This window comes from Bos grunniens, chromosome 29 (assembly GCF_055505025.1).
Source record: "Bos grunniens cultivar Pamir isolate PY7600 chromosome 29, Bosgru_T2T1.0, whole genome shotgun sequence".
In the NCBI taxonomy this organism is placed as follows: Eukaryota; Metazoa; Chordata; class Mammalia; order Artiodactyla; family Bovidae; genus Bos; species Bos grunniens.
Window position 1 is genome coordinate 10,907,556 of NC_141193.1, and position 26,864 is coordinate 10,934,419.

Here is a 26,864-nt window from a genome sequence, read left to right on the forward strand (position 1 = left end):
TTAAGTATAATCACAATGTTGTGTTACTGTTTTTAAAAAATTTTATTCAAGTATAACTGAATTACAATGTTGTTTTACTGAGGGTATGTTTTATTCATAAAAGTTATGTTGGTGAAAAAAAAAAAAAGAACCACAACATTCCAACTCTATGAAGAAGAGTAACCTGAAATTTAAGTCATGGAGGAAATAAGTGATTTTTGAATGACAGCTTTCATGATTTATAAACTGGTAAAGTAAATGCCTGGATGCTATGATGTAGTTGATCTAAATTGTGAGGATTTCTGAAAGGAGCTCCTTTATCTCACACAGTAGGTGCAAAACTAGAAATTCATTCAATTTATTAAAACTCCTTTCCCAGCAAGGTAAACCAGGCTTCATGGCTAAAGGACCTCCAGTGCTGCCTTGGCCATCCTGTGGAGCCTGGTGCCATCTTCTGGCCACTCTCAAATCAGCTGTTAATAATGTGTAATTCTAACATGTTACCTTGGAGTGAAAAGAACATTTTATATTGCCTGAAGCCTGGGGCACTTGGGATGTCTTCGAATGTTCTCAAAGAACAGGACATTCTGGTTACTTTTTATAATTTTATTGAATCTTTTCTTCTCATACCTTAAAAAAACAGCACACGAAAACAGCATCTTATCCCAAAGTTTCAACTCAAATGCTTCAGGAAGGCCGTGAGAACCACTCCACCACCTTATGCCTATGAAATTTCATAGCAAGTTCAAGTTTCTACCCACCCCAGGAAACAAAGCTGGTAATCAAACCCTTGTTGCCAACTCCAGGGACTCTGGCTCTCTGCCTATCTTACTTCTCAGCAGCTCTTCCCATCTGTTTAAGACAATGCATCTGCCTGATGGCTACTCTTTGGGGCGGGTCAAGGCTGAGCCAGAGAGAGCAGCAGTCTGGTTCCACGGTCACCTCCCACTAGCCACCAGGTTGGCCAGGCAGGAAATCATCCCCACTCTTTCATCTCTACCATTTATCTCCCTCTCTTCTTCAAAACTTGTTGCTTTCATGTAACAATGGATTCAGTGTCCATTAAATTGCCTGAGAGGCGGCTTGAACCTGACATACTTTCCTGAGCTAAAAAAGAAGACAATGACGTACCTCTGTGGCGTTCCTGCCATGAGATCAAGTAACAATGGGAAAAGCACTATTGAGCAGGGTGGTGCCAGGGAAGCAATGAAAGCCCCTCCCCACCCCCATGAAGGTTTCTCCAGCGCCAGCTCTAGCAGGTAGTGGCAAACATCCTGGGGTCACAGAGGTAGCGTGAAGGGAAACCCGTTTATTTTCCTCTTTTGAACTTCCCTGCTGCCCCAGTCTTTGCCTTCTTCTTAGCGGCTCCCTTGGGCTCTGGCTCCTTGCGCTTGGCGGAAGAGAGGGAGCCGGTCACCTTAAAGAAATCATCCAGGCGGCCCTGGGTGCTGCCCTGGCGGCTCTTGCTCAGCCGCCTGACCCCACTGCGGATTCGCTCCTCGGAGAACTGCTTCTCCCCACACATGAACTTGACGAGCTCTTCTTCATTGGGCTCGCTCCACTTCAGCTCCACAGACTCTGGGTCCAGCACCTCAGGCTCCAGGAAGAGCTGCTGAGCCTCCTTGTGGAGCCAGTTTTCCGGCACGGGGTACTTGTTGGGGTCCAGCCGCCGCACAATCTCCTCGATGCTCTTGTGCTTCTGGATGAGGTCCACGGCCCGCTTGGGCCCGATGCCCCGGATGCTCTCACAGTAGTCACTGCCCAGCAGGATGCACAGATCCACAAACTGCTCCTGGTTGAGGCCCAGCTCCTGCAGGATCCGGCTCAGGTGGAACTCCTGGATGGGCAGCTTCTTGGCCTCACTGGCAGTCAGGTGCCGCATGAGCACCGGGCTGCCGAACGTCAGGCAATCCATGTCCTCTGTGGCCGCGGCGTAGACTTTGCCAGCCTTCACCAGGGCCGCACAGCTAGCCTCCGCCTCACTGGGTGCGTCGAGGTACGGGATGCCCATGAGGCTCAGGAGATGCTTGCACTCGTCGTTGTGTTGCTTGGTGACCTTCACCAGCCGCTTTGTAAACTTTTCCACCTCCGCCTCAGCCCCGGCGGCCTGAGCCTCCTGCAGCTGCTTCTCAGCCTCGGCCCGCCGCTCGCTGCGTTTGGCCAGCTCCCCGGACTTGAGCTGCGGTGGCTTGCCATCAAAGACGTACACGGGCTTGATGCCATTCTCCATCATGCGGATGGTGCGGTAGAACATGCCCATCAGGTGGCTGGTGGTCTCCCCCTCCTCATTCTGCAGCACGTCCCCGCCTTGGCGAACAGCTATCAGGAACTGATAAATGCTCATGGAAGCATCAATGGCCACCTTGCGGCCAAAGTAGCTCTTGATGTCATTCTCCCGGATGGCACTGGGGGCCACATCAGCGATCAGTTTGGCCAGTCCTTGAATTCCCATAGCAATACAGGAGGGACAACTAAAAAAGAAAAGGTGGGTATGACAAGGAGGTACTTAAAGGATGCAGGAGGGTTACCAGGGGCGCTATGTCATCAACGTCATGCCTTCGGCTAAACAAATTTAGCACAACAAAAGGACACCAAGTCATCAAGAAATGTACAGCAAGAAAGTCTACTCAATTAACAGTAGTCCACTCAGTTAATACTAAGGATTCCTGAGTATCAAGAACTAAACCACATGCTGAGAGGATAAGATAAGACGTTCAAGTCCTTGAGGAACTTAAAAGTTTTGTGGTTAAGGCAGAAACAGGGCTAGCATGCAAAAAGGGCTACAGCAAGGCCAGAGGAGGAGGCCAGGGCCAGCTTGAGGAGTCCAGGGACCATGATGGCAGAACTGCCTCCTAAACGACACGCAAATCCTGGTTACACAAAGGTGAGACAAGACAGATAAAAAGGCAACCAAATGTCTAAAGTGGTAAACAAACTTAGGAGTATCTCTCTTCTTGCCAATTCATGAACAACACATCTGTTCCTCCTTTGGATCTTTATTCCCAACTCACTCCTCCAGCTCACCTCCTCTCAGCAGCTCTGAGGGTTAGTTCTATGTCAATTTGTCAAGGCCACAATATCCAATTATTTAATCAAACATTAATGCAGGTATTTTGTGGATGTGGTTAACATCTATATCAGTTGACTTTAAGAAAAGGAGACTTCATTCCACATTGAGGCAAAGTGAAAATGTTAGTCACGCTGTCATGTCCAACTCTTTGCAACACCAGACTCCTGTGTCCACGGAATTCTCCAGGCAAGAGGGGATCTTCCTGACCAAGGGATCAAGCCTGGGGCTCCCGCACTGCAGGCAGATTCTTTATCACCTGAGCCAGCAGGGAAGTCCACAGTGTGGGAGGGCCTCATCAAATCAGCCAAAAGGCCGTAAGCACAAAAATGAATTTCACAAAGAAATCCTGCCTCAAGACCAGTCATCAACTCCTACCTGAGCCTCCAGCCTGTGGATGTGACCTACAATTTTCAACTTTCCAACACCTACAATCACCTGAACCAATTCCTTAAAGTCAGTCTTCCCATATATCCATATTCTAGATCCTATTTGTTCTGTTTCTCTGGGCAACATAGCAGCTTTGAAGAACTGGCAGGAATAACATCTGTGTGAGGGTAATGTGGTTTTCACAACACTTCTCTAATCTCTCTTCAGCATCTGCTCAGCACTTCAAAGAGTTTCTACTTCTGTCATGATGTTTTAAGTCTTTCCCTTTGTATTTTCTCTCCACCACTAAGTCTGAAATGTGAACTCCACAGCTCCTTCTTCACCCTGAGTCCTGATCCAGAGACGTTACAGTCACTTAGCTCAGTACCACAGTTCTGTGGTTCTGACTCCTTAACAAAATATCTCCTAGGACAGTATCTTCCAAACTTAGTTAGGCTTAAACCACCCTCACAATTCTGTGCAACTTCCCATGAAAACCTATACTTTCATTCACTTAAAATTTTCTTTTTATGGACACCATTTTCTAAAAACTAAATTGGAAAAGAGAATTCATCTTAAGCAATAATACCTGTGCTTTATCAGTTATATTTTACTACCTGTTAAACGCATAAACATTCAAAAGGATTCGAGGGAACTTCCCTGGAAGTCCAATCGTTAAAACTTTGTGCTCCCAATGCAGAGGGCACAGGTTTGATTCCTGGTTGGGGAACTAAAATCCCACATGCGCCACAGCCGCCAATAAATATTTTTTAAAAAAGGATTTGGGGGGTGCCTCTTAAAGTCATCATGTACCCACTGGTGGTGTGTCCAACACACTAACTTACCTTTACAGTCTGGGAACCTAAGACAAAGGCTGGGATAAGACTGCCTTGTCTCACTCTGCTCAGCTGTACCCTCCTCCCACCATTCTGCAGCCCTTTTCTTCAAGGTCTATCTCATCTTAGTTCCTCTGTGAATGGCAGTGGCCTTGAATCTAGGCACCATTATTTACCACCTGGGTAACAGTGATCACTAAGTCACTTAGCGTGTGACATTGCTGCTGCTGCTGCTAAGTCGCTTCAGTCGTGTCCGACTCTGTGCGACCCCACAGACGGCAGCCCACCAGGCTCCCCCGTCCCTGGGATTCTCCAGGCAAGAATACTGGAGTGGGTTGCCACTTCCTTCTCCAATGCATTAAAGTGAAAAGTCAAAGTGAAGTTGCTCAGTCGTGTCCGACTCTTAGCGACCTCATGGACTGCAGCCTACCAGGCTCCTCCGTCCATGGGATTTTTCAGGCAAGAATACTGGAGTGGGGTGCCACTGCCTCCTCCAAGCGTGTGACATTACTAAGCCATTTAGGATTGGTTTTCTCATCTACCAAGTAAGATGATAACCACGCTTGCCTTGCAGAATTACTGCCAGGGTTAACTGAGATATCAAACGAAAACCTCTGACAAACATTAGGTGTTTATAAACGTTCCCCCAGCAGAACCCACTCGATCCTTTGGTTCGTGCCTCAAGCTTTGCTAGAACGAGGGAACCTAAGACAAAGGCTGGGATACGACTGGCAGGGAGGAAAGGGATATGAACAAGTGCAGGTCAAAAACGTATCTCCTTCAGGAGTTCAGTCACAATGTACAGCGACCTCATGAGGTGGGAGTTATCCTCTTTCTACAAATGAAGAAAGAGGCTCAGAGATTAAGGGACTGGCCTGGGACTCACAGCTGCAAAGTGGCGGGCCCGTCTGAATCCCGCGCTCGCTCCGCCCAGCGCACGGCAGCCGCCCGCCTTCCCCAAAAGCCGGCGCAAAACGGGCCCGACGCTCTCGGAGACGCTTCCCAAGGGTCTCACCTGGCCTCTGGGATGCTCCCGGGTGGCCCAGAACAGAACTCAGCCCGACTCCCGCCTCTACCCCGAAGCTTCAGCACCGGTCTCTGGTACCCTCTCGCTTCACCGCCTTCCAAAGCCCGCGCTCCCGTCACGTGACCTGCCGCGGCGCGAAGCCTCCTGGGAAGTGTAGTACAGGCCCCAGCCCCCTCGGCCAGCTTCTGTCACGGCAATCAGTCCCGCCAGGGCGGACGGACCTGCTCTGCGACCTGACCCTACCCTTCTCCACTGCTTGCCTCTACTCCACCCCGGGCTCCTGAAGGCCCCAGATCCCACCATACCCGAAACCACGGGACTACAAGCCCCACAATGCCATCCGCGTGACTGCATTTCCCCTTCCGGTTGAACAGCGCGCCTGCTCCTGCCGACGTGTTCTTCCGGTAGCGGAGTGGCGGATTATCCTGTGCCCGGCAAAATGGTGAGAAGGTTGAGGGAAGTTCAGGACAGGGCTCTGGGGACCCCCGGGGTCCGTCCTGTGTCTGTTTCTCTCACAGAGGCGTCAGGTGCCCGAGGTCTAGAGGGCGGGAGGACCCTGGATCCTTCGATTTGGACTGAGGGGCGGGGAAGGGGCCGACTCCTTAGGTAAGGTTTTGATCGCACTGGGCTTCTGATCTCGCGATTTATAAGGATGAGGAGTGTGGGTGCATTTTTTAATACCTTCCAGCATTTAGCTCTGTTACCTGTGGTCAAACTGTTACCTTTATCTGACAAGTTTCTCCCAGCTGCGAAACTCGTACTCATACTACCCAGCCCTGGGCAAAAGTCACCTTCTTGGTGAAGCACTTCCAACTGTCTCGGGCACTTGCCCCCTCTGTCCTGGGAGCCCCCCACAACCTGTGTACAGCCCTCTTGCCACGTGTCATGGACTTCTTTGTTATCTGCCACGCCTCCTAGTGACCACCATCTGACGTGCCTAGAGCCCTGGGATGATGTCTATTCATCTTTGTATTCCCAGTGCCAAACACGGGGCCTGCAATTGGAGGCTCAGTCAATGGCAGCGATTGTCTTTATCGTTTATGGGGGGTGCATAAATGTTTACTGATTTGAATTCCAGTGTCTCTTAGAACAATGGGCTCAGTTTACTTGTCTAGAGTTGTTATGTTCTAGATTTAAACATTGGCTGGTGGGTGACAATGGAAATTAACATTTGTACGGAACTTTACTTTTACAGCCCTCTTTCACAAGCATTAGCTCATGATCTTCCCTCTAACCTTGGGAAGGAAACAAACACCTATTGAGCAACTACTCTATGCCAGGCAGTGAGTTAGATGCTATGACGTTTGTCTTAAATCATACATCAACCTTGTGAGAGAGATATTATAATCACTTACTGAGATTCATGGTATTTAGTAGAGTTAGAATTTTGACTTATGTCTTTTGTTTGCAGATCCCAAGATTCCTTAATTGTGTAGTGGGAAGAATAGAGAATTAGAAGTTGAGGCCTGGGTACCAGTTCAGAGTCTGCCTTTCAGTGCGGATTCTGAGCTTGTTGTCTACAGACATGGGTCCATAAAGCTCCTAAAATCATAAGCAAACTTTTTCTTTAAAAAAAAAAAAAAAGCACTTTATTTTGTATTGGGGTATAACCAATTAAAGAAAAATGTTATGATAGTTTCAGGTGAACAGTGAAGGGACTCACCCCTCCCACAAACTTTTTCTTGTGTGTCATTTGTCCCAGGCAAAGAGTCCAGACCTTTCATCATGTTTTGTTTTTTTTATTCCCATGATGATCAGTGGCCTCAGACAATGGTGAGGACCAGACTTCCCCCGAAGTCGAGTGGTTAAGACTCTGTGCTTTCAATGCAGGGAACGCAGGTTCGATTCCCTGGTCAGGAAACTAAAATCCCATAAACTGCATGGTGCAGCCAAAACCAAAAAATGTTACGGACTATTGATCTGTAGCCAATCAGTCCCCTTGTGTGTCTCAGCTTCTGACTCTTAGCTGCCCTTCTCATCTCCTACTGGAAAGACAAAGTACCACCTTAGTTTAAGATGTCAACATAATCGTTGTCATTCCCAAAAGGTATCATTTAACAGTGGTTCTGTCAAAGGAACCAGGAAGGATGTCCCTGTCTCCCAGGCTGAAATAAGCTTCTTGCAGTCACAGCAGCATGAGGCTCCGATCACCCCGTATCCTCCCAGGTTGAAGTCTTGGGATTCTTCAGTGGCTCTGATCTCACGCCTTCCCCTAGGAACTTGAGGCCATGAGCAGATACACCAGCCCCGTGAACCCGGCTGTCTTTCCCCACCTGACCGTCGTGCTGCTGGCCATTGGCATGTTCTTTACCGCCTGGTTCTTCGTGTATCCTTTGATTGAGCAGCCAGTGGGCCAGAGTTAGTGATGGGGGAACTGGAGGGAGGAACTACACTGGGTACATGCACCCAGCCACTTTTGTTCTGGCATGAAGCAGGACAGTCAGGAATTGAAGGGCTAGGGGCCATTGACATCCCAAGTCAGGCTGTGGCCTTATTTTCCAAGTTCTGGTGAGCTCAGTTTGCTCTTCAGGTTTCATAGTAAGCAGAGGGCCTGGCTGGACTGGAGACTGGGCACAGGGACCTGAAGTTGGAAAGTGTTAAAAGGAGCGATATACTCAGGTGTCGAGATCAGAGGGCTAGTCCCTGCTTTGCTGATTGTTAGCTGTGTGACTTTGGGTGGTGGAAGTGTGTTGTGGAATCGGAGTTACAAAGCACACCTTGGAGGACACTCGACAGTGGAACACAGCTTATTACTCCAGCGGGTCCAAGCGGAATCGGTTCCCAGCAAGGACCCTGATGTTTCTGAGAGGCCCAGCTTTATACCCCCTACTACTTGACTGGTTACATGTTAGCAATCCCTTTGTTGTACATGATTGAGTTTTACAATAAGTAGGTGCTAGGAGAACAGACAATTAAGGTTGGTGGTGGTGGGGGGGGACAGTGATTATACATCAAGGGGGGATGTCTCCATGGTTAATCTAACAGGGGTCGCCTGACCTTACTGTAATCTCCGTTTGCCGTCTGCGGGGAGGGAAGTCTCCAGACCTGGTTTACACTAGCAGTGGTTTCCTCGCTTCCTGGGCAGGGTTCATATCCTGTCTTTAAGATGGATGACAGGCTTCAAGGTGGAGTCTCTCCTGGTTGCCTGACACGGGCCCCAACAGTAGGAGCGCCAGGGTCTAGGTCATCTCTGGGACCCCTCTGCCCAGCTGCACAGAGCCAGACCAGCCTCCTGGAAAGCTCTCAGCCCATGCCTTTCTCCCAGAGATGCCTTGGTTGGGTTCCCTGCCCTGCATAGTCCACCCCTTTGCTTCTCCTTAATCACCCTGCCAGTTATGAGGTCACGTCCACCAAATACACCCGGGATATCTACAAAGAGCTCCTCATCTCCCTGGTGGCCTCCCTCTTCATGGGCTTTGGAGTCCTCTTCCTGCTGCTCTGGGTCGGCATCTACATATGAGCTCCCAAGGGTAAGAGCGGTGACAAGGTGGGATGCTGGAGAAACCTCTGCACCCCCACATCGGGGTCCTCGGGCTGCGTGACCCCTTGGCTAATGGAGACAGACTGAGCAGAAAGGACAGAGACACCGGACACATGGGCTTCTTTCCCTGTCCCCTGATGGGAATCTGAGCCAAGTGGGACCTGTGTCAGATCTGAGGTCTCCACATTGTCTGACCTGGGTCTGGCGCTGGAATATTCTGCCTTGGGCTGTGGGCACAGGCTTCATGTGGTTCCATCTCTGTTCTTACACATCACGCACAGTGGCTGGGGAGCCATCGGCAAGTGGCCAGGCGGGGGGCCAGGATCCGGGACTTGCTTCCAGGAGTTCCATTTTAGTCGGTTTCAGCGTTCTCAGTCATTGAAGATAAATTTTGGCTGATGTTTAGTCACTTAGTGGAGGGGCTGTGTGAGGGAAGCTGATGGAAAGATGGGTCCCTGCTCTCATTCTGATACCCTTCTCTTTCAGGTTCCAACTGGGCAGCTTCACTGAATCCCTGCTTTTGTAAATTAATTTTTTTTTCTTTTTTTACTGTGGCTGGAAGTGTCCCACCTGTTGCTACAATAAAGGCAGATGTGACATCCTGTCTGGTGCTGGGACCCAGGGTTCCCCAGTCCCTCCCCTTCCTGTGTCTCTGCTGCCTCCCAGATAGTTCCTGTGGCTGGGAAGCCCTGCGCTCTGCCTAGAAGGGGAATGTGGGGACTGTCTTATCCTTAGAATTGAGGGCTTCCTGTGGACAGGAAGGGACTAAGCCTGCCCTCTTCTGCGGCTTCTAGAGTAAACTTCCTTAGGAACCCACACCAGTTAAGTCTGTCCCAGGGCCAGTCCCCTCCTCAGTGTAGCCAGGTACCCTTGAAAGGCTCAGCTTGTCCCTAAGGTGGCTCCTTCTATCCCAGGCCCGGCAGCAGTAGATCCGTGGGGTGTGACTAGGGGGAGGGGCTACCGCATCCTATTCCCAGGCCTGAAGCTACGAGGGATAATGGGGTACAGAGCATCTATCAGGCTCAGGGGCTCCACGTGGTCCCAGCCCCACAAATGACCCCATCTTCCCCCTACCCCATCCTGCCCCGGAACAATTTCAAGAAGACAGGAAGCAAGCTCAGATACAAAGCAGTATTTATACATTTATTTATATACGTATATTTATTTCAGAAAAGAACAGGGGACAGGAAGCAAGCAGCCTGGGGCCGCTTCCCTCTGCCCGCTCGAGTCAGAGTTGGTACGATAAATACGAGTCAGAGCTCAGGGGAAGGATGGTGGGGGGCAGTTATGTGGGAGGGAGGGGGTGCGCTATGCACATGCAAGCTTTCTTGGAGGCTGTAACGTGGACGGGGGTGCTTGTGCATTCAGAGGCCCTATATACAGCTTGAAGCTTGGGGAGATTAGCCCAATGGCTACCGGAGTAAATGCCAAACGGGAGAGAGGAAGGGAGGGGTGGGTTGCTGGACCACGGGTAGGGGATACAGCCAAGACACCCAGTCAGCAGCACCTGCTGGGCAGCTGTCAGCCTCCAGCAGGTGGCCCACTGGCCTTTCCTGAAACCCTTTTGCCTCCCTGGGCTTAAGGCAACTTTGGTCCAAGGTTGACCCCCCGCCCACCCCACCCCCCACCCTTGAGCAGCTTGGAGCCCCACTTGGCCCCAGCCTCCACACAAAGGACCCCCTCCCCAGGCATGGAAACAGCCAGCTGCTAACCAGATTAGGGCAATGCTGTGTCCAGGTGGCTCCAGGGGGCAGTGGAGGGTCACTTTCCAGTTTAAGTACTTTAACTCCAGTTAAGGGACTGTGGTCCAAGAAACCTGCAGCCCCACTCAGGAAGCCCTAGAATCCTGTCACAAGGGGCAAGGCTCGGCAGGTTTATGGCATTTATGGAGGGTTCCCGCAGTGGGGGGAAGAACAGTAGTGCTAAGTAAGGCTCAGCCACCTGTGTGGTGTGGTGAACTGAAAGTTGCTCAGTCATGTCCGACTCTGATCCCATGGACTATACTATACAGTCCAAGGAATTCTCCAGGCCAGAATCCTGGAGTGGGTAGGTAGCCCTTCCCTTCTCCAGGGGATCTTCCAAACCCAGGGATTGAACCCAGGTCTCCCACATTGCAGGTGGATTCTTTACTAGCTGAGCCACCAGGGAAGCCCAAGAATACTGGAGTGGGTAGCTATCCCTTTTCCAGCAGACCTTCCTGACCCAGGAATCGAACAGGGGGTCTCCTGCATTGCAGGCAGATTCTTTACCAACTGAGCTACCAGGGAAGCAGTGGTGTGGAGAACTGTCTAATTCCTATGTCAGACGAAGGGCGTGGAATCCCACTGCGGAGGGGCTGGGAGGTGAGGTATCCTGGCTACCCCCCATCTTGCCAGTGTGGACAAGTGCTTGGTATCCGTAGCAGAATGGGGTCCGTGGTTCCTAGGCTTCTTTAGGATTCAGGTCTCCACTGAAAGGCTCCCACTCAAAGCTGAGAATGAGAGGCAGGAGGGGCAAGGCCTGGCTCCCAAAGAGGCAGCAGAACATCACCAGGCGAGGAAGGCAGTTCTGTCCACATTTCTGAACCCTCGGCAGACACTGCGCAGTGATTTCCACTCCTTCCATGAGCCTGGCTGTGGCCTCAGAAGACTCTAGATATCCACTAAGAAAGGTTAACGTTGGCACTTGAGAAAAGGCTTCAGTAACTCAAACCCACTGCTCCAGAGAGGATGGGCAGAACTGGGGCCTACTGCTGAGCACAGGGCCCCCAGCCTGGCTGGCTGAGCCCAGCATGGGGCCCTTGACCTGGGAAGGTGAGGCCACCAGCAGACAGGGGCGGGGGCAGAGGCCCGTCCTGTTGGTCAGAGTGGGGAGGGTGTCTCGAGGCTCCCAGGGACGGATCAGAGCCAGGGCCCTGCCTTTCAAGAGTCCCCCAGAGCTCTGGCCCACTCGGGACTCTCCATCTCCATTCTTCTACTCCTGCCCTGGTTTAAGTGCATTTTAGTAATTACTTCATTAATAACAGCAAAAGCTACTTGCATCCACTCATCCACCAGCCAAGACCAGCCTGCTGCCTTGCAGGGATTCCTGCTCCTCTGCTCAGAGACCAGTGGAAGCTCCTTGGAGCCCAGGCTGCGTGGCTGCACAGGGAGCTTCCCTTTGGGATACTCTAGGTTCTAGGATCCAAGGCTTACCTGGCCCACTGGCCCCGCCCCTGGTTCAGCCAGGCACTGAGTGTATAGAAGGCACATGGTCAATTGCCAGCCCATCCAGGGCTGGCTTCAGCTGCCCTGGGAGCTCTTGGAGCCAAGCTCTTCCAGGGAGAAGAGACCTCCTGGGCCACGCTTAAAGCTTAGAAGTCCGAGTCCAGTAACAGTCAAACCCTAAAACGTCTGCTCCCTAACCCTCCCCAGGGAGCAGCTTTGAGAGAGGGCTGTCCGCCCTGCACCGACTCTTGACTCGGCCAGGTTTCTGAGGGCTCGTGCCAAGTCCCCGGCAGTACCAAAGGCGGACAGGTTCTCTCCCCAAAAAGGGACGGCTCCCAGTGGCAGAAGGGGAGGCAGGGAGGGTGGGCTCTGGACAGAGTCACAGCTTCCCCCACCTCTGGGCACTGACATCGCCAGGCCTGCATCGGCCATGTCTGCATAGACGTGAATTGGCTCGGCAGGTCTCTCTCCAGCTCCGTCCGTGGTGTGGGGGTGCCGCCAGCGGGAACAGCAGCTCCAGTGTGAGGACTTCCAGTTTCACCAGGCGCGGGGAGGGCCAGGCCGGCTCAGTCTCCAAAGAAGTGCCAGCGGCGGGCTCCAGTGTAACACCATTGCATCCAGTGTGGCAGGGGTGCCCGGGAACCCCCGGGCCCTGGTGTGGCACTGCCTCCAGAGGGCAGCTCAGTCACACAGGCGGTAGAAGTGGAAGTAGTAGTCCGTGGCCGGCTGGACTGGGGCCTCCGCGCTGCAGTTGGCCTGACCCTGGGTGGAAGGGCAGGAGGAACCAGTGAAGTGGCTCCAGAGTCAGGCAGGAGGCAGGCCCCCTGCTGACGTCATTGCCTGACTCTGCCCCAGGTCCCACCGTGTGCTTTTCAATGCCCCCCGCCCACTTCTCCCTCAAGCCCCACACTGAATGTCTCCGGGAGGCGGGGAGCCCTGCTCACCAGCAATGCCACCCGGAAGTGGTAGGTGAATCTGCGGAAGGACAGGATGGTTACTGGCCACTGGTGGGAGGTGCCCTGGGGAGGGAGGGGAAGAGGGGTCAGGACAGTGGCACAGCCCCCCACCCCCACCCGGTCCCAACCTGCATCCCTCGCCATGGCCATCACAGCCCCGGGCTCTGTAGCAGGTTTTACAAAGGAAAGTGCAAGTCACTCAGTCATGTCCGACTCTGTGACCCCACGGACTATACAGTCCAAGGACTCTTCCAGGCCAGAATATTGGAATGGGAAGCCTTTCCCTTCTCCAGGGGATCTTCCCAACCCAGGGATCAAACCCAGGTCTTTCACATTGCAGGCAGATTCTTTACCAACTGAGCCACAAGAGGTGAGAAGCAGAAATCAGGAGAGGCTGGAGTGCACATGTTCTGCTTTGGGGAGCAGTAGGGGCCACCATCTGCATGCTCTACCCAGCACTGAGGGCCCACGGCCTCCTGTCACTGCCTCCCCTCTCACCACGGTGCTCCGGGCCCATGAGAGTGTCTCACTAAGCTCGTCCTGGCTACACGCCGCTGAGGAGGTGCTGCTTACAGGTGAGGACACTGCTGAGTTATCTGCCTAAACTCCCATGGCGACATGTGGCCGAGCTGGGGCTCACCCCTCTCTGCTCTCCCCTGTCTGCCAGGCCCTGGGGCCTGAGCCTCCTTAGGGCTCTCAGCACTCCATCCTCTATGCCAGCTACTTCTGCACCTCTTTTCTTGTTGGCGAGGGACTGCGTTCTTGGAAGGCGAGGTCTGTTTCTACCCCATCTCTGGCTCCCCTCAGCTGGGCCCAGCCCAGGGCCGGGGACAGGGGAGGCCCCAAGAAATATTGATTGAATAAACACACAAGTCGGCGAGGAGAAACTGCCTTAACTTGTGCTGAGCATCATGTGGCCATAGAGGAGCCGGACAGTGACTGGGTCCCAGCTGCCTGGTTCCCAGACCATGAGGCAGCCCCCTCCACCCAGCCCAAACCTTCCAAAGTCAACAGATGGGACTGAGTCACCGCCCCTGCCCGAGCCTGAGGTCCAGCCTCCTTCCCAGCTCCTCTGAGGCACGACCCTCGCCGTGCTTCCAACTCTCCCGGCGCACCATGCCCTCCCTGGTGGCCCCGCCACTGTACATGCTGTTCCCCGACTCCTGGGACGCTGTCCCCTTTCCTTCCCCTGGCTGATCCCACATCGTCCTTCAGGTCTCGTCTTAATCAAGCATGACCTGCAGGCAGGCACCCTGACCCTGCAACCCAACAAGGTCAGCTCTCCCTGCCGGGCTCCCAGGACGCCCTCTGTCTCCATTGTGCTCACCTCAGGCTAGGCCTTGGGCAGGGTAGGGCCGGGAGACACTCGCCATGGAGGGGTGCGTACACAACCCCTCCCTGGGGCACAGGCCCAGGTCCCAAAGGGTCCCTTGTGAAGATGCCTTTGCTCTAACCCTGGCTCCCGCTCCTCACCTACTTGGGGGCTCAGTTGTGCCGGGGAGAGGAAGCTCCGGCCTGGCTGGCCCACGAGTTCCCAGTCGCCCCTTACCTGGGTGTCCTGGTGGGCGTGAAGGCTCTGTAGAAAGCCCCCCTCTTCACACGGCTCCTCCTTTGACATCAGGCTGCACAGCACCACGGACACGGGGGACGAGGAGCTGGGGAAGGCCCAGTCAGTGGGGAACTGGGGTTCTGAGCTCCTCCACCCCAGGCCCCTCCCAGCCAGCCCTCCACTCGGCCTCCCTCTCCCCACAGAAACCGGCCACTGAATCCTCTTGGCCAGTCAACGAGGCACATCTGTCAAGGCCCTTGATGGCTACAAGCCCCTTCCCATCCCCCGTCCCACACGCTCTTCACAGCCCATTTCACAGATGAGGAACTGAGGCCTGGAGACTGCTGGGTCACAAAGCCAGTGAAGCACAGAGCAGGCAGGAGAGCCAGCAGCCCCCTCAGCTCCCCCCGACCTCCCCCAGGTCGCCGGGACCACCACGCCCCCATCCCCCAGGCCGGCACTCACTTCATCTGCAGGGTCAGGCGGAGGTGCAGGGGGGTGCTGCTGCTGACGGGGATGTGGTAGGTGACGTTTCCAGGCCTGAAAGGGCCAAGCTGGCTCCTCAGCCCAAGGGCACCCTGCCACCCCGCCCCTAACGCCCATCAATTCCTCATCCTCCAGACTAGAGGGGAGCCCTTCGAGGGCCTGGAAGGGGCTGCCCCGCCTTGTGAGGGAACTTCCTCCCTGAGGGCAGCAAGATCCTCTCCCCTGGCCTCATGTCACCCAAGGGAACCTGTCCTGGGGGCGTATAGGGAGGCAGCCAAACCCACCTGCAGGCATCCTCTGAAGTGCAGTACTGGGAAGTAATGGGCATCGAATTCTCCAACACCTGGATGGAGGTCAGGGATGGCACTGGGTCTGCAAGGAGAGAGGCTGTTGGGGGAGGAAGGAGAGTGACAAGTCAGGACACAAATGAGGAGGAGTCAAATCTTGCTTGGCTTGGATCAGTCATTCACACTTTAGCATGAATAACTTTCAGATTATTCTTTCTAGCTCCCACTTAGACTGAGGTCACACCACCACCTTCCCCAGCAGCCCCAGGACTCTCCAGTTTCCATGAGCCCGAGGTCTGCCTCCTTGACAGACCCAGAACACCCAGGAGCAGGGACGGGTCTTCCACACCCCCTGCCAGGAGCGTCCAGGAGCCCACTCTTTAGGACTCTGCTCCTGACTGCACACATTTCTCCCCAACTCGGGGCTCAGAGATGTCAAGTTGGCAGCTTGAAATCAGCCATGGTAGGAGTATTCCCACACACAAATCAGGGCCCCGCTGTCCTTCAGGGACTCAACTTCCATGTCACCTCCTTCAGGGACACCTCCCCTGATGAATCCCCACCTCAGTCCAGATTCCGTGCCCTCCCCAGTCGCCAAGCCGCCTCTGTGTCCCCTCAGGACAGGTGAGGGGAGCCTTGCCACACTGCTGTTCGTGTCTGTGAGCCCTCGGGGGCAGGGCTCATCCGTCTCCATCACCCCCGGGTGCCCTGTACAGAGCCAGCCACAGAGCAGGGACCCAGGAAATGGTGCCTGGTGAGCATCTACCTCGTGGGGTTTCCCTATCACTTTGAACTTCAATCTCAGCAAAGCAGTTTTGAAGCTTTTTTTTTTTTTTCTTTAAGCCACAAAACCCATCAAATGAAAGTTGATGAAGAGGCCCTGTACCTAGAGCCAGAGGTGCCTTGTTGAAACCAGCAAGGTTCTCAGCCTCCCCTTCAACCTCCTAGGCAGCCTGGGGTGGAGGGTGGGGGAAGTTCGGAGACACCCAGTTTGAAAATGAATACAGTAAAGGGTTCTCTAGCTTTGTTAAAATCAAAAGTTTGAGGTTTGGAAAACTGGGGGGACCACAGCACCCTCCTTGCCCTGGCAGGGTGACACAGAAGGAGCCAGGCAGACATGGGATCAAATTCCATCTCTGCCACTAACAGGCTGTATGATCCTAGGAAGTCACTTCACCCAAGTTTCCATCTCCTCGTGTGAACAATGGGGATGATTCTGTTCTCACAGGAGTGTTCTGAGGATTAACCAAGGCCATTGATACAAGGCTACAGAATCAGCCTGGCCGGATTCCTGGGACTCAGTCACGGGCAGTGAATGTGGACCAACTCTGCACACAGGGAGTCTGGTGATGGGCTGAAACGGGTCCTGGCCAGTGAGCCCTGCAAGGCTGGGCTGAACTGGGCAGAGGGTAGGGCAGGTACCTGGCTGGCCCCAGGCCTGAGTGGGCTGAGCAGGGCTCAGGCCAGGCTCGGGAACCGCTCGGCGGCCCCGGCCATGGAGACCAAGGCTGGGGCCATTCTTGGCTTTGCCCTGGCCCCCAGGAAAGGGGACCACAGGGCTGGCCACGGGGTTCGAGCTCTTTGGATGCTTGAAGTAGCCAATGCCATTGGCTGACAGGCCCCAGGACTTGGCTCTGATGTTGGTGACCGGCAGCAGGGCCATCTGGCTGGGGCCTGTGGAGAAAGACAGGCCCAGGCTGAGAGGAGGGCGTGGGCAGCCTCCTATCCAGCTGTCTCGAGGGCCCCACGGGACTCCAGGTCACTCCCCTCTGTCTCTTGGTCTCAATATTTTTCCAGAACCTTATTTGGGCTCCAGGAGATCAAACTCTCCCACTAATGGGTCCTTGGGGCCTTTCTTAGGCCTCATGTAAAAACCCCTCAAGCCAAACCCTGGGCCCCAGGCGAGCCATACCTGAGCGGTTGGTGGTGGGGCTGGGACTAGGGCTGAGACCACGACCGGGATTAAAGCTGGGGCCCAGACTAGGGTCGGTGGAAGGGGTGGGGCTGGGCGAGGAGCAGCAAATGACGGGGCAGGGGTGGGTAGAGCACAGGTCCAAGGTGCGGAGTGCCGGAGCTGGGGCTGAGCGGGTCGGGCCAGTGGTACCTGAGGAAACCAGAGGCTGTGTGAGCCGGACGGGTCAGCACAGCTCCCCACCCAGGACACATGCACCGCTCCCCGTCCTACCCACTCCAAACCCACCCCCGGCACGCACCCAGCAGCAGAGAGGGCTGCGGGCCCAGCACCCCAGTGGTCACGGGGGACTGTCGGAGCTGAGTGGTCCCAAAGCTCTGGCTGGACCTGCTGGGGAAGGGTGGGCTGAGCTCAGAGGGGCTGGGCGAGCCTGGGCTGGGAGTCGCAGAGAAGCGGGAGAGACGCGAGGAGATGGACAGGGAAGGCAGAAAGGAGGCAGCAGGGAGAGGGCTTGGTCCAGACACGTACCATGGGCACATGGCCTCGCTCCCCCCAGGGTGCTGGGGCCGGAGCAGGGCCAGAAGACAGGAAGCAGACACGGCAAAAGAGCTAAGGGCGGCAGAGAGGAAACGGGGGCGCAGGCACAGGGAGGAGAGAGAGAGAAGACACGGTCAGAGATGGCCCAAGGGCTGAGGGTAACAGTGGGCAGAAGAGCCCAAGGCCCCACCCTGGCCCTCCTTCCCCCACCCCCTGCTCTGACCTGGGCCCCGCGGAGACCCAGCTACCTGGAGAAGCAATACCAGCTTCAGCAGGACAGCGAAGCAGCTGCTTCCCCCGCCAAACCAGGGGACCTTCTGACCCCCCACTGCACCCCCCCGCAAACCCCCGGTGGGGTCAGATTTTGAGGTGGAGCCCCCTTTACAGGAGACATTTTCCAGGGCTCCTCTGACTCTAGCCGCCCACCCAAGCCCCACCTGGCCTGGTGACAGCTGGCAGCCAGGCCTCCAGGGACATACCCATCACTTTCCACCAGATCCTCCTCGGTGCGCAGGCTCAGCACGTACAATGTGGACATGGACACCACGCTGGGGGCCACAGGAAAGGGCTGTTGTTAGAGCCAGAGCCATGGACCAGTGCCCTCTCCCCAGCATGGGGGCCTGTGGTTTTTGGTCCCAGGGGACAGGCTCCCAAAGGGATGGCTGTATGTGGGTCTCCCCAGTCTCGGGGGGAGGAGGAGACAGGATGAGGCAGCCCCCCGCTCCTTCCCCGAGAGCTCAGCCACTTCATCTCCCAGGCCACGGCCTCCTGCTCCCCCAGGCCCAGGCCTGCAGGCAGCCCGATGCCCCAAGCCAGCCACCCCCAGAGTCTGGAGGACCAGTCACCTGAAGGCCATGACCACCACCAGGGCCACGATGGTTCCCTGCAGGAAGCGCTGGCTGATGCAGGCCTGGTCTGGGACCACAGATGATGACTGAGGACCAAGAGGAAAGGGGACAAAGGCCCAGACTTAGCGAGCCCGTGGTCTTGCCCACCGTGGGCTCTGCTGGAGGTGGGGGACAAAGGCTACTCATCCCCCTAGCAGGCTGAGGGGGAGGGAAGAGGAACCGGGAGCTGGGGGAGCTAGAAGGTGGGGAGGGGAGGGATGAGGAAGTGCTTCTAATCAGTGAGCTGGGAGAGGCACCAGCTGGAAAGGCTCCATGAGGATGGGGAGGCCCCATCCTGCCTGCCCCCCATCCTGCCCACCCTCACCTTGCTGGCCACCTTGGGGGGCCTCTTCTTGTGGGGGACGCTGCCTGCCCGGCTGAACTGGCTCCCTGCATGGCTGCAGCAAGAGGACCAGGTCAGACGTGCCCCTGGGAAGGGGGTCAGGCCCTCCCCCGGCCTGCGCCCCCACCTGAAGGCGCCCGAGCTGCCGGTGGACTTGAGGCTGTCGAGACGCCGCAGCTTGGCCAGCTTGTGGCTCCAGCGCTCCAGCTCGTCGATGCGCGTCTCCAGGTTGTCCGTCAGCTTGCACAGCTCCTTCACGGCACCCACATTCTCCATGAAGATGCGCTCCTGCCGCAGGCGATGGCCAGTGTCGAGGGCACAGTCAGCCCCTGGGGGGGCCCAGGCCATGGGCCCATGGGGAGCAGGAGGGAGCCCTCGAAGCCCCACCCAGGCCAGCCTCACCTCTCGTCCAGCCTCAGCTCCCCCTGTTCCCTGTTCCCTGCTCCCTGTTCCTGCCTCTGAACACCATCCCACCTCTGCACCTTTCCCCACCCGTGTTCAGAACCCGTGGTCCTCAGAGCCTCTCGCCTCCATCTCCCCCTTTGATGGACACAGTGTCTAAGACTTCAGCAGAGGCCAAGACCTAGGACATGCTCACTGGCACCCAGCGTCATGCCAGGAAAGTTACAAACATCATCCTCAACAAACCAGGTGTTTAAACTTTGCCATAACCCTATGACAGAGGATGAGATGGCTGGATTGCATCACCGACTCAATGGACATGAATTTGAGCAAATTCTGGGAGATGGCGAAGGACAGGGAAGCCTGAAGTGCTGCAGTCCATGGGTCACAAAGAGTCGGACATGACTGAGCCACTGAACAACAAAACAACATGAGACGTTCTCAGCTGTAACGATCGTTTCCTTCCTTTTGCAGGAGAGGAAGATGACTCTCGTGAGGTTCCTCTTGCCCTTGATCACACAGCCACAGACTGGCCAAGTCCTCATCTCCCACCTCCACCTCTCCCTGTGGGGTGGGGAGTGGGTTCTAGAAGCAGCATGAGGGAAGACTGGAGTGAGGGGACGCTCCGACTCTCTGCACTTCAGTGCCCTGTCTCTATGGGGGTGGTGCTGAATGCCCTCCAGCTGGTCCACCCTTCTGCCTCTTGGGCTCCTTCCAGTTCCCCCACCCAGAGACCTTGTTCACCACCAGGAAGTTCTCTATGGTTTTCCCATTGGCAAAGACCACGTCTCCCGTGTCCTTCACGGCCTCGGGCAGGATCTCCTTCACCTCCTGAGCGATGACACCTGGGGAGGGACAAGCCAAGTGTGTGTTGGAGGAAGGTGTGCCCACAGCACCATAATGTAGGCAGGGGCTGGGACTGGTGAGGGTGAAATTCTGGGAGCTAGAGATCTGAGATCCAGGGAGCCCTGGAGCAGGGTGGCAGTTCCAGGGACCAAGGTGTGGGGTTCCGAGGGGTAGGTGCGGGTAGGGGCAGATTCTCAGAAGTAAGGACCACAAGGGAAAGGGGGCAGAGATCCAGGAGAATAAAGGCAAGACTCATGCAGGGAACAGAGGAGCGGGGATCCCGGCACCACAAGTGCCAGACGTCCAGCGTCAAAGTGCAGGGGCTCAGGGCGAAGGGAAAGGTCTCCCAGAGGGCCGGGATTCCCAGGGGCGGGGTTCCATGAGTCGAGGAAAGGGGTTCTTGGAAGCAGAGTTTCCAGAGGACAGGGACAGGGGCGGGGTTACCAGATGCCAGATCCCAGCCCCTAGATCTTTACCCGTTTCTGGTGCAGCGGCTTCGATGCCGGCAGTGGCGGCAAACTCCGGCTTGTACCTGTAGTGCACCAGCCGCATGCGCGAGATCCTCTTCAGCTGCTCGGTGGTGTCCACCTGCGCGGGAGCCAGGGCCCAACTGAACCTCTCCCCTCCTGGGCCCATCCGGTGGCAGGAGTGTGGAGGGGGTAGACCCTGCTACCACCAGTGTGGCGGGATCCAGAGACCCAGGGCCAACCTCCTCCAAGGCCTTTCCCTGGAGCCCCGCCCACAAGATAGCCCCGCCCCAGCCCGCCCCTGCCATCGGCTCCTCCCCGCTTAGGGAGTCCCCGCCCCCGGTCCTGCCCCCACCTCCTGCACGTGCTCCTTCGCCCGCAGGTCCGAGGGGTGCATGAGCGAGCCCATGACCTTGACGTTGCCGTGCACCACCAGCGCCTCATCGGGCCGGTCCGTGTTGATGCCTACACGGCCATGGTGGAAGACCGTGTCCGGCACCTGCGCCCGCTGCCACAGCACCTCGCTATCACTCTCAAACTGGCCTGGATTGGAGGCCTGGCAGGAGTTGGGGCTGGATCAGTCCTGGGGGTTGGGGGACGCACAGCGCCCTGGGAAAGGGGGAAACCCCACAGCCACCCCTCCAGCTCCAGCCGGAGCTCCTCACACCCCCATGCCCAATTTCAACTGTCCTCCCATGGCTGCCAACTTTCAGAAAAGCCACCAACCGGGTCCTGGCCACCTCCACACTTAATTGTGAAGGAGATACTGGCCCTGAGAAGGTGGGAACCTTGCCCAGGGCCACACAGGATCAGCACTCCAGCTCCTGACCCCTGAAGACCCTGTTTTTCTCCTGGGTGCTGTTTCTCCCAGGTCTAGGGAGGACTCTCAGCCCTTTGGGGGAAGGTGGCCCTCACCCGGACGATGATGCGCTCTGAGATCTGGGCGGCCAGTGTGTAGTTCTGATTTTGTGCGTGGGCCTGGAGGGCCACCACCAGCATGAAGTACCTGGACACAAGAGGGTCTCAGAGGCGCCCAGGGTCCCGCCCCATTCCCCTCCCACCTCCACCAGCCTTCCTGGGTCAGATGTACAGTGCACTTGGTCATCTCTCCCAGGCTCCCGGCACCCGGGAGGAGAGCATGACCACCCCACCCGACAGAGGAGGGGCTTCCCAGGTGGCTTTAGTGGTAAAGAACCCGCCTGCCCCTGCAGGAGACAGAGAGATGTGGGTTCGACCTCTGGGTCGGGAAGACCCCCTGGAGGAGGGAATGGCAACCCACTCCAGTATTCTTGCCTGGAGAATCCCCATGGACAGAGGAGCCTGGGGTGGGAGGTGAGGGCTACAGTCCACGGGGTCGCACAGAGTCAGACACGACTGAAGCGACTAAGCACGCACTGCAGAGAAGGAACCTGAGTGTCCACTAGGGGGCGGAAGCAGATAGGAAGCCGGCTTCCGCTCTCCTATCGGTAAGTGGTGAAAGGCTCTGAAACCCAGGTCCCTCATGTGGGAAGTGGGTCAGTCTCTGGGACTCCATTCCTGGCATGCTACGGGCGGGCGCGGGCGGGGGTGGGGGTGGAGTCGGGGAGACACCCTCCAGCCCCTGGTGTTCAGAAATGGAGGGGCTCCGGGGCAGGGACGCAGCCCGCTCACCTCTGGTCGGGGTTGGGCTTGCCCTTCTTGCGCATGTTGTTGGCAGTGGTCTCGCTGAAGTGCAGCCTCCCCACAGTCACTTTCGTGACCTGTTCGGGGGGCAGATTGACCCTGCAGAGGAGGGGCAGGGTACTCAGGGGCCAGGGAAGAGGGGCTGCGGAGAGCCAGGCCATGGAGGGGCCCCGGGGTCAGGAATGTGTGGGAGGGGCATGTTGTGGGTGCCTTTGGCCCTCCTTGGCTCCTGCCAGGGGAGCCCTCCTGGGGACCTCCCCCTCCACGGCTCAGACACTCACGAGACGGGGTTGAAGGGCCGCTTGCTTCGGTCCGACTGCGACTGCTCGATGTTGATGGACTGGTTCAGGGCCTCCAACTGGGGGAGGAGCAGAGGCCAAGGGCACTTCAGGGCCCAAGGTCTCCCCACCTGGTCCTGCCCTCCTCAGCCTCTCAGCCCAGGCCCAGCGCAGCGGGAGCTCCTGAGGAAACTGAGGCCACCCTCCCCTCTGCCCACAGACTCCTGTGCCTTCTCCTACACCGCCGCACCTCCCATGAGCCCACACCCACACCACTCTCCCACCTATGTGCACACACGTGAGCACACACACACAGGCAACTTCACTGGCCACCAATTCACACCCACGCACTCCACCCATCTCCAAGTAACACATCCCAAATCAGCCTCCACAAACACCCATGCATGCATGCTAAGTCGCTTCCGCCCTGTGTGACTCTCTGCGATCCCAAAGACTGTAGTCCAGCAGGCTACTCTGTCCACGGGCTTCTCCAGGCAAGTGGGTAGCCATTCCCTTCTCCAGGGGATCTTCCCGACCCAGGGATCGAACCCGTGTCTCCTGTGGCTCCTGCCCTGCTGATTTTTCACTGCTGAGTGACCTGGGAAGCCCATTCACAAACACCCAGTCACACCCAAAACCACACTCCCCAGAACCCATCCCACTCCCAGGCCTCTCAAGCCCTCCAGAGCACCGGCTGAGCCACGGCAATGCCAGGCCCCACTCATGACACGGAAGGAGACACACGCGGCCAGGCCATCAGGGAACTCGCGGGCTCAAAATCAACCACCACCACCGTGGAGGTGCTGGACAGGGAGGGGCCTCAAGTCAAAATGGGCCTCAGGGCAGGTGTCCCCGAGGAGGCAGCAGAGTGAACGGTGAAGGTCAAGGAGTGGTCAGCCAGGGGAGGAGGCAGGCAGTGGGGTTCAGAGGGCGTCCCAGAGAAGGAGCTGCCTGGGGGGAGGCAGGGGCTGTGACCGGGCACAGCAAACCAGGGCCGGGGTGAGGATGGGGGTCCCAAAAGCCTCTGCCAGCTCAGCCTAGCAGTCAGGGCCTTGCTGGGGTGGATGGGGGAGACGGGGTCCTGAGGGCCTTGAATGGGGAATGTCGGGCCCACCTGTGTCTCAAGTCGAACAGGAGTCCGGCTGTGGGTGGTCAGATAAGGAGGGGGCCGGCCTGGTCTGGGCAGAGGTTCGGGGAGGAGAGGAGGGGACCAGGTTGTGGAAAGTTCCAGGAGAGAGAGCGGGGCCTAGTGCGCGGTGAGAGGTGGGCAAGCAGGTCCCAGATTCATGGCTTGGGCAACCAGGGCCCCAGAGCCCCGTTCCCGGAGAGGAGAGCCTGGGGAGGGTGAGTTTGCAGGGAACTCATTTTGGGGTGCTGTAGTGAGGCAGCTGACAGCAGGGTCAGGAACGGGGTCCTGGCTGGGCGCACAGACTTGGGGTCACAGGGTAGAGAAGGAAACGGGAAGCAGAACTGAGCAGAGGGCTGGGGGCATGACCCCTAAGGGGCGGGCACAGGAGTTCAGGTGGGGAGGGGGGCTGAACTCAGCCCCCAGGAGTCTCCTCAGGACACACTCACCTGGCCCCGGGCTCGTTCGGCTCCCCCGGCCTCCTGCCCACCCTCACTGCCAAGCCCCAGACCTGCCTTCACTCCGTGCAGCTTCAGGTAGAAGCAGTCCAGGGGCTTGAGGCCTTCGGGCGTCTTGACGTACTTGGGCTCGCCCAGCATGCCGATGTACGCCGTCACCTGGAAGTGGTTCTTCTTCTGGCACACGAAGGCGTCGTCGCCCACCGAAAAGTTGAAGCCTTTGTCGGCGTCCACGCGGTAGGTGAGCATGGGCCTGGGGGCAGGCGAGGACACTCGACCGAGGGCCCCCAGCCAGGCCTGCCTCGCCTGTCCCGTCTGTGGCCTGTGTCCCCAAGCCAATTTCCTACCTGGTGCCCCCATCCTCAAACCTCTCTCGGGATTGCTCCCACTTCTCAGAAATGGAAACTGAGCCCCCCAGGAGGATCTGAGCTCTGGTGTGACAATGCCTCGGCCAATATTCCTCCCTTACGTGCCTGGGACCACTGCGCCCCGGGGATGGGGGAGGCTGGGCAAGACCCTAGGACGGGAGTGAGCTCCTGACGAGGGGGCCTGACAGCCCCTCACCACACTTGGCTTCTTCCCAGAACGCTGCCCAAAGGCCCCCTCCCTCCAGGGAGACAGGGTGAGAGGGGATGCGTCTGTGGAGTCTCACTGTGTCTGACAGCTGGTTGCCATGGAAACGGTGGAACCAGGCGCCGGCTCTGCATGGGCCCAGCCCCTGCCCACCAACTTACTCAAGCCCCCAGACATCCTCATCCTGACTTCTGCCCCGTGGGGAGGGGGCTCTCTGGGCAGCCTGGACTCAGCCTCAGTTTACCCATCTGTTGCTGGGAAGGTGTTCTAGGTCTGGGCTCTTCAGGGGATCTCCAGGGGGTAGGACACGGGGAGACTGGTGGCCCGCCTTCCCCCAGGTCCCCAGGCACAAGCAGTGCCCCTGATGCCCAGGCCTGCCTGGAGGAAGCTGGGCAGGGAGAAAGTTTCCAAACTTGGAGAGGCCTTTGGGCCCGGCTAACATCTACGGGAAGACGCAGGGCTCACTGCATCTCCCTCCCTGGGCTCCCCTCATCTGCCTGACCACCCAGGAAACACCCAGAAAGTGCCCGGACCACACTGGGGTGGACCTCAGGTGCCAACTTCCTGGCCTTGGGATTTGGGGTGGCAGGGCTGACCTGAGAAGTATGGCCGTAGGAATGGGGGGGGGTCTTCACCAGGCCATAGGGCTGGACATCCAAAGACCTCTCCCCGCCACCCAGATAGGGTCTCAAAGGATCCTTTAGCCACTACATTGGTTGGACAGCTCCTTGCCCCAGCCCTGAGGGCTTCACGCCAACAACCCCACAAAGCCAGGGACCCCCAACTCCAGGAGGCTGGACTAGCTGTGAGAAGGCAAGTCCCAGACACCCTGCCCAGTCCCAGCAAGTCCAAAGTGAGCTGATGGTGAGCCATGCTCTCAGCCCTTGTTGGCCTTCCGTGGGAGTGAGGGGAGTGGTCCCAGAGTGCTCCTGGCCGGGTCCCAGGAAGCTGAATCCGCATGGGTGGGTGCTGGAGCAGAGCTAGGAATGCTGGGGCAGCCTCTGACCAGCCCTCCCCCACCCACTGGTCCCTCCCCTGCAGGGAGGGGGCTTGCTGGAAGGGCCTCCCTGACACTCAGCTTCCGGCTACCTTCCTGGAATGCAGGAGGAGGGGGGAGGGGGAGGAGGAGCCAGAAAACACCCCTCTCCACCCACTGCTGCCAGACTCGCCCTCACCGGCCCCTCCTTGGCCGACACCACCTTCTTAAGGAGGCCTCGGGCGGGCTCAGGAATCAGCAGCCCTGAGTCGCAGTCCTAGCTCTGCCCTGAGCCCATCTGCTCTTCTGTGAAAGGGGACTATCTTGTTCCTAGGGTGCTTCCAGCCCTGCTCTAGGATCCTGAAGCCAGGGCTGGGGCTGCCCAGATGGCATGACCAGGAGGAATGGTTGGTGGTGGTGGTGGTGGTGGTGGTTTAGTCGCTAAGTCGTGTCCAACTCTTTTGCAACCCCATGGTTGGTAGCCCGCGAGGCTCCTCTGTCCATGGGATTTTCTAGGCAAGGATACCAGAGTGAGTTGTCATTTCCTTCTCCAGGGGATCTTCCCGATCCAGGGATGGAGCCCGGGTCTCCTGCATTGGCAGGCGGATTGTTTACCGAGGGAAGGGGCATGAAGCACTCACAGCTCCTTGTAGTTAGCGTCGTACAGTGTCGCCCATTTGTTCTGCTGATGCGGTTGCCACTTGATGGACTGGTAGTTGGGGTCTAGGTAGGAGCCGCTGAGGCTGTCACTGTCCTGCAGGAGACCTGGAGAGAGGGAACGGCCATTGTCCCTGAGCCCCAGGCCCCACCCCCCCAACTCAAAAGCCTGAGCAGGCCAGCCGTGTACCTGGTGAGGGGGCACCTGGTGGATGCCAAGGGGGCGTCTGGACCCGGGCGATGCTGAGGGGCAGGGAGTTAGGCCCGGGTGAGAGCGGGCCCTGGGGAGGCCAGGGTGGGGAAGGGGCTCGCGCTGGGTGCGGGGGCAGGGCCGTCACAGTCCCAGGCTCCTGTTTGATCATTCCGTTCAGCATCTGGGCGTTGAGGGTGTTGGGAGGTGATTCCGAGTGCTTCCTCTTCTTGGAGGGATGTGGGGGGAGCCTGGGGGATACAGGTGTGCGTCATGGGGACCAGTGCCCCCCCCGACCTGTCCCACTGGGCAGTACCCTGGCTCCCCT

At 57.1% G+C, this 26,864-nt stretch overlaps 3 protein-coding genes across 13 annotated transcripts in view; 1 reads left to right on the forward strand and 2 right to left on the reverse strand.

Annotated features, from left to right (window-relative positions):
- Positions 1 to 570: 570 nt before the first annotated feature.
- Positions 571 to 6,115, reverse strand: FEN1 (flap structure-specific endonuclease 1). Its single transcript, XM_086383550.1, has 2 exons — positions 5,267 to 6,115; positions 571 to 2,450 (listed from the first exon to the last, which is right to left on the reverse strand). Exon 2 carries the CDS (start codon positions 2,429 to 2,431, stop codon positions 1,289 to 1,291), a length of 1,143 nt encoding a protein of 380 aa, XP_086239676.1. The 5' UTR covers positions 2,432 to 2,450; positions 5,267 to 6,115; the 3' UTR covers positions 571 to 1,288.
- TMEM258 (transmembrane protein 258) lies at positions 5,674 to 9,358 on the forward strand. The gene is made up of 4 exons (XM_086383551.1): positions 5,674 to 5,720; positions 7,495 to 7,604; positions 8,612 to 8,748; positions 9,246 to 9,358. Exons 1-3 carry the CDS (start codon positions 5,718 to 5,720, stop codon positions 8,736 to 8,738), a joined length of 240 nt encoding a protein of 79 aa, XP_086239677.1. The 5' UTR covers positions 5,674 to 5,717; the 3' UTR covers positions 8,739 to 8,748; positions 9,246 to 9,358.
- A 518-nt stretch (positions 9,359 to 9,876) lies between these two features.
- Positions 9,877 to 26,864, reverse strand: part of MYRF (myelin regulatory factor) — a 35,268-nt gene continuing 18,280 nt past the window's right edge. For 4 of the 11 annotated variants that reach the window (XM_086383525.1, XM_086383534.1, XM_086383536.1 and 1 more), the window contains 22 exons: positions 26,537 to 26,787; positions 26,331 to 26,454; positions 24,198 to 24,393; positions 22,560 to 22,636; positions 22,267 to 22,377; positions 21,532 to 21,622; positions 20,972 to 21,172; positions 20,626 to 20,737; positions 20,039 to 20,148; positions 19,029 to 19,189; positions 18,884 to 18,956; positions 18,517 to 18,605; positions 18,151 to 18,219; positions 17,663 to 17,743; positions 17,436 to 17,524; positions 17,135 to 17,326; positions 16,645 to 16,896; positions 15,220 to 15,322; positions 14,915 to 14,989; positions 14,450 to 14,555; positions 12,889 to 12,963; positions 9,877 to 12,706 (listed from right to left, as the gene is read on the reverse strand). In XM_086383525.1, the coding sequence (XP_086239651.1) occupies positions 12,626 to 12,706; positions 12,889 to 12,963; positions 14,450 to 14,555; positions 14,915 to 14,989; positions 15,220 to 15,322; positions 16,645 to 16,896; positions 17,135 to 17,326; positions 17,436 to 17,524; positions 17,663 to 17,743; positions 18,151 to 18,219; positions 18,517 to 18,605; positions 18,884 to 18,956; positions 19,029 to 19,189; positions 20,039 to 20,148; positions 20,626 to 20,737; positions 20,972 to 21,172; positions 21,532 to 21,622; positions 22,267 to 22,377; positions 22,560 to 22,636; positions 24,198 to 24,393; positions 26,331 to 26,454; positions 26,537 to 26,787 (2,719 nt within the window). In that variant the 3' untranslated portion in view covers positions 9,877 to 12,625. The remainder of the gene's footprint in view (positions 12,707 to 12,888; positions 12,964 to 14,449; positions 14,556 to 14,914; positions 14,990 to 15,219; positions 15,323 to 16,644; positions 16,897 to 17,134; positions 17,327 to 17,435; positions 17,525 to 17,662; positions 17,744 to 18,150; positions 18,220 to 18,516; positions 18,606 to 18,883; positions 18,957 to 19,028; positions 19,190 to 20,038; positions 20,149 to 20,625; positions 20,738 to 20,971; positions 21,173 to 21,531; positions 21,623 to 22,266; positions 22,378 to 22,559; positions 22,637 to 24,197; positions 24,394 to 26,330; positions 26,455 to 26,536; positions 26,788 to 26,864) is intronic. The other 7 variants (XM_086383529.1, XM_086383526.1, XM_086383527.1 and 4 more) reach the window with 7 other exon arrangements.

Coding starts and splice junctions, on each gene's coding strand:
- TMEM258 (XM_086383551.1), top strand. Junction 7,605..8,611: donor TTTACCGCCTGGTTCTTCGT/GTATCCTTTGAT, acceptor TCACCCTGCCAG/TTATGAGGTCACGTCCACCA.
- FEN1 (XM_086383550.1), bottom strand. CDS start 2,431: ATGGGAATTCAAGGACTGGCCAAACTGATCGCTGATGTGGCCCCCAGT.